Here is a 5,131-nt window from a genome sequence, read left to right as displayed (position 1 = left end):
TTTGTGATGCAAGAAGCTTTTAAACCCACCCACTGAGAGGAATCGGCTCTGCTAACTTCCCCTTTTTCTTCCTGCTCATTTTCATATCAGCCCTCTGGACAGTTTTGGTGATACGTGCAAGTAAAAACTGGCTAAACATTAACACAGGGCCATATTTCTGTGCGGCATATAAAACTTTTTTATTTACGGGGGATGTTTTATTTCAGCCTGCTGCCAGTTTGACTTGACTGTTGCAGTTCTTTATGAAAAGATAAAGCAACAGATTACTCCTTCAGGCATTAAAACAAATCTATTTATTGTGTTTTATAGTTAACTCTATGGAGTCTTGGGCTATTTTGTCCATTTTTGAATCATTTTCATGTCTTTTTGTCTTTGTAAGTCATTTTGTGTCTTTTTTTTGGTAATTTGTGTCTTTTTTGGTCATTTTGTGTCTGTTGTTGTTTCTTTTTTAGTTATTTTGTGACTATTTTGTGTCTTCTGTGGTTTGTTTTGGTCATTCTTCTCATTGTGTGTCTTTTTTGGTCATTTTGTGTCTTTTTTTAGTCATTTTGTTTCTTTTTTTAGTCATTTTGTGTATTTTTTGGTCATTTTGTGTCTTTTTTTAGTCTTTTTGTGTCTATTTTTAGTCATTTTGTGTCTTTTTTAGTCTTTTAATCCAACATAAAATGTGATTTTGAATCTTTTTTTTTTACTTTTAAAACACTATCATGCTCAATAAATATTTTTTAATGTTGCAAAGGTGAACAAAGGTGTCAAATCTAACATATAAGAGGGTTCCATCCAGTTCTATCATTTTATACAAAATATATTTGAGCTTGTCTCCAGTTTTACTTGCTATATCATCATCAAACTTTTAGTTTAGTTTAGTTTACAGCCAGAACTTTAGAGGTAAATTTACAGTAGGGCTCCACGCTGCTTTGTTTTCTAGTCTGGATGTGGTGAAAAAGTCATGCTTTGGTGCTTTTGGAGACTCCAGAGGGTTCATATTTTTTTTTAAATTGCTTTAACTTTGAGTTCTTTGCATAGACTGTATATAAATAAGGTTCTTTGGCGTCTTGTTTGTGTGTAGTAGCTGTTGTCCTCCAGGTGCGTCCCGCCGCTAGGGGGCAGACCCTTCCGGCCGCGCGCCGGAAGCGCGGAGCGCTACTTAGGGAACTGCTTCCGGCTTCCGCCTCCCTCTTTTCCTCTGCATCGGGACGCAGCCATGGTATGAAATTATTTCACCCATACATTTTTACAGAATCAAACTCAATCTTGCTGTTTAAAGAACCATCACTAAATCTCAATAACTCAGATGTGTTAACAATCTTTCGACACACACAACGATGGTAGTATTGTCCACTTTATTTACATTTTACGCCGTTAGATTGTCATTTAATTATGCCTGCTATGTTTGTGGTGAAATGCTGCTCCGACACGTACTTCCACCTTAACCGGCCTTTATTTTTAAGGCAAAGTTAGGTGAAATGTCAGTTAGTTTATACAGTTTTTGCAAACACCAGCCCCGATATTGCAGCTTTACACGTTTAAACGCACGTTTTGCACTAAATTCACGCTCAGTAGCTGCTATGCTAACATGTTAGCTTGCTAGCTAACGTCACCTGCGTTTACCCTGACCGGGGCGCTAGCTTGCTAGCTTGAATACATGCTTTAACTACCAGTTTAGTCTATTATGTTAATGTGACACGGTAATGATACAATTGAGCTTTTTAAGTATTAAGTATTTTTCAGCTCCAAGCTTAACTTAATATCTAGTTCCCCTTTTAAAGTCGATGATTAGTATAGTATAAAGTATATCTATCTATCTATTTATCTATCTATTTATCTATCTATTTATCTATCTATTTATCTATCTATTTATCTATTTATCTATCTATTTATCTATCTATTTATTTATCTATCTATCTATTTATTTATCTATTTATCTATCTATCTATTTATCTATCTATCTAGCAGTTGTCACCAAGACCTGTTTAGGCCATCCAACTGCTTTACGTGTCATTATGGTTTAATTTCTAAGTTGTCAGATAAAGTTGAGCATGAAATATTGGGTCATTCTTCTAGGTTTATAGCCAACATGCATTACATTACATGTCATTTAGCAGACGCTTTTGTCCAAAGCGACTTACAATAAGTGCATTCAACCTGATGGTACTAGATATAGACCATAGGAATCAATGCTAATGCTAATGTTTTGTCTTGTTATTCAGGTGAACGTCCCGAAGACCCGCAGGACCTACTGCAAGAAGTGCAAGAAGCACCAGCCCCACAAAGTGACCCAGTACAAGAAGGGAAAGGACTCCCTCTACGCACAGGGTAAATATTAAATTAAATTATGACTGGTTGTATATCTGTGTTATGTTCTGAGTGAATACTGTGTTCTGATTGGCCTCAGGATGTCCATTTATTGCTGATAATAAACACCTTAGTAGTTCCAGTGAAACCATTGGTTTCCCATTCTAAATAAATGCGCTGACGTAGTACCAGTCTGTATCTCTAATGATTAACCATCGGAGCAGTAATCCAGTCTAACCCTCAGTTTACAATTTGTTGCAATTGTTTGACACTTTGTTTAGCCCCTCAGTTCCTTTTTATTCTTTGAACACAACAGGATGGAAACGTTGTATCACATGTGATCATTGTGCATCACAATTCAACTCCCTACTTCAGATGAAGGCTGTACATTGCTTATTGGAAATCTGTGAAAATTGTGATATGGATTAGGTGATAATGACATGGCTGGATAGCTAGTTTTGTTAAACATTCTTTCAATTCATGTTTATAGCTTGTCAATTGCAATGTTAACTTTAAAATCTTGGTTCTTGCTCATAGCTAATCAAAGCTGAGCGGACAAGAAATGTCTTATTGCCAAGTTAAACCAGTGTTCGTTTAAAAAACTTGTAAACATTTCAGTTGCATAAAGGAACCTTATGGGTTTTCCAGGTATTAAAAAAGCCTCAGTGTTTACAGAAACTGTTAAAAGCTTGTGAATAATTTGATGCTCATTGCAAAGCATATATATTCCTGTTGGTGATCTTTGGAAGGGGACTATACTTGAAATGGACCAGTGTTCTTTGAGATGTTAAAAGGTTCACAACCTGGAATTGATGGATTCTGATGTGTATTAATAAGTGAGACTGGATGCCTCTTAAGGCATTATTTTTTTTTTTAGGTATGTTAAACAAGTTTCATCATGAAATGTAATTGGAGTGTTTGTTTTGTGCAGGTAAGAGGAGATACGACAGAAAGCAGAGTGGTTACGGTGGTCAGACAAAGCCTATTTTCAGGAAAAAGGTAAGTTCAGCAGTCTAGTGCTGTCAGATTTGATATGTAAAATATTGTGTGAGAGAATCGGACTCAATGATTTACTTTGTTCTTAGGCTAAAACTACAAAGAAGATTGTGCTGAGGCTGGAGTGCGTCGAGCCCAACTGCAGATCCAAGAGAATGCTGGCCATCAAGAGATGCAAGCACTTTGAGTTGGGTGGTGACAAGAAGAGAAAGGTAGGTGTCACTGTCTTTTTAAACCTTTATTAGTAATGTAAGCTTGCCCTTTTCCACAGTTCTGAGTAACCAGTACTTTTCAGAGTTTTAATTTGTTCTGAATTGGTTATTTATTGAAGTTCCAAAATGTAGTCAGTATACCCCAAATACACTTTATAAAACCTGTGTTCAAAAATGTGCCCTACTTATTGATTAATGGTTGTCTACCTGATTTTCTTCACAATTTACCCAAATGTTTTTTACTTAAAACCTGATCACATTACAGTAGGCTTCACAATGTTTGGAAAAGGCTGCAAGGTCATTCAGAACATTTACATCTGCTAGATTTTGATAATTTTAAGCAGAATTGAAACTGAACAATTTCAGGTAAATATGTAAAACATAACAGTGGGCACTGTAAAGAGAGTAGGATGGAGTACAAAGTATTTACTGTGCTGGCAAAGCTACTTGCATTCATGATGAATCTGACATATTGATCAGTAGCACATGTTGTGTGGATCATAATTCTGCATTTTTACATTGTGTCAGTACCACAGTCCCATGTTAATATCTGTAAAACTACTGTAAATAAGAAAATGTCACATCGGCTGCTTTCTGAGCTTAATGGTGCAGTTATGTCCTATGCTGGATGTTAAAAAAACACAACATTGTTAAATTTGCAATAAATATAAAACATTTTGGTGTTTTTTGTAGTTTTAACCCCACAATAATATTTCGTGCAAGTAGTTTATAGCTTTTTTAAAATCTTGCTTTCAGCCATAAATGCTTGTGAAGTGATGGTAGGGAAGGGATCAAGTAAGAACATAATTTCAGGTCTAATTTGGTGTAAATGTAGTATCATAGCACTAAAATATCAAACCATAAATCATTACTAAGCCATTATCTCATGAGCCCAGACAGTCCCCTGGTGGACTGAAGGGAGAATTGTAAATACTAGTTTAAGTGTAATTTCATGAGGATTAGTTTGTGCAGCTCATTGACAATGGTGGGTTATAATGGGATGAATGGGTAACACGTATATAGCACAGTATAATATTTGTGTAATTGGTTTAATCATGAATTTATCCTACAGTGCAACATTAACTAGAACTAGATAAGAAAGAAATGGCACTGTTGTACATGAGGGGGCTTTGATTTTTAGTTTTAAAATGGAGGATATGTTGATGCATATTCAAGCATAAAATTAATTTCAGAACTATCAATATGTATTATGTTGACAGTACTGTGATGTATTGAATTTACAGTTCAAATGCATTAAAGTGTGCAATACCACTTTAACTAATGTTTTGTTGTTTTCCTCTTCTTACAGGGCCAGGTCATCCAGTTCTAATCTGTGGGCCATTCTTCTGGACGCTGTCACGATTTTCAATAAATGTGTTAAAATATATTTTGTGAGAGTTTGGCCCTTTTCTTTGCTTCGATTTCACTTTCAAATGTGCAAAAAAAAAATCAGGCTTTGTCTCTTAAAACAAATTCAAGCTGTATTCACAGTCAAGTCTGGACAATTCAGTTCAAAAGCATTTTCCAGTCCAGATATTCACTAATTATAATAATAATCAGCTGTCAGTTGCTTTAACAGCTGTAGACATTCACTAATAAGTGTTTTCTCTGTTTAACAAACAGTTTCA

The 5,131-nt window shown here is 35.4% G+C and overlaps 1 protein-coding gene across 2 annotated transcripts; it reads left to right on the top strand.

The window, feature by feature from the left end:
- Positions 1 to 1,159: 1,159 nt before the first annotated feature.
- rpl36a (ribosomal protein L36A) lies at positions 1,160 to 4,890 on the top strand. 2 transcript variants are annotated; one of them, XM_059346157.1, is made up of 5 exons: positions 1,160 to 1,207; positions 2,211 to 2,316; positions 3,227 to 3,294; positions 3,381 to 3,503; positions 4,813 to 4,890. In XM_059346157.1, exons 1-5 carry the CDS (start codon positions 1,205 to 1,207, stop codon positions 4,831 to 4,833), a joined length of 321 nt encoding a protein of 106 aa, XP_059202140.1. In that variant the 5' UTR covers positions 1,160 to 1,204; the 3' UTR covers positions 4,834 to 4,890. The 2 variants fall into 2 exon arrangements, with proteins under 2 accessions (XP_059202140.1, XP_059202141.1); XM_059346158.1 differs by having other exon boundaries at positions 1,199 to 1,328.
- The last annotated feature ends 241 nt before the right edge of the window (positions 4,891 to 5,131 follow it).

The sequence above is a fragment of the Centropristis striata genome, chromosome 12 (genome assembly GCF_030273125.1).
Source record: "Centropristis striata isolate RG_2023a ecotype Rhode Island chromosome 12, C.striata_1.0, whole genome shotgun sequence".
NCBI lineage: Eukaryota > Metazoa > Chordata > Actinopteri > Perciformes > Serranidae > Centropristis > Centropristis striata.
This window is presented reverse-complemented; position numbering and strand designations above follow the sequence as displayed.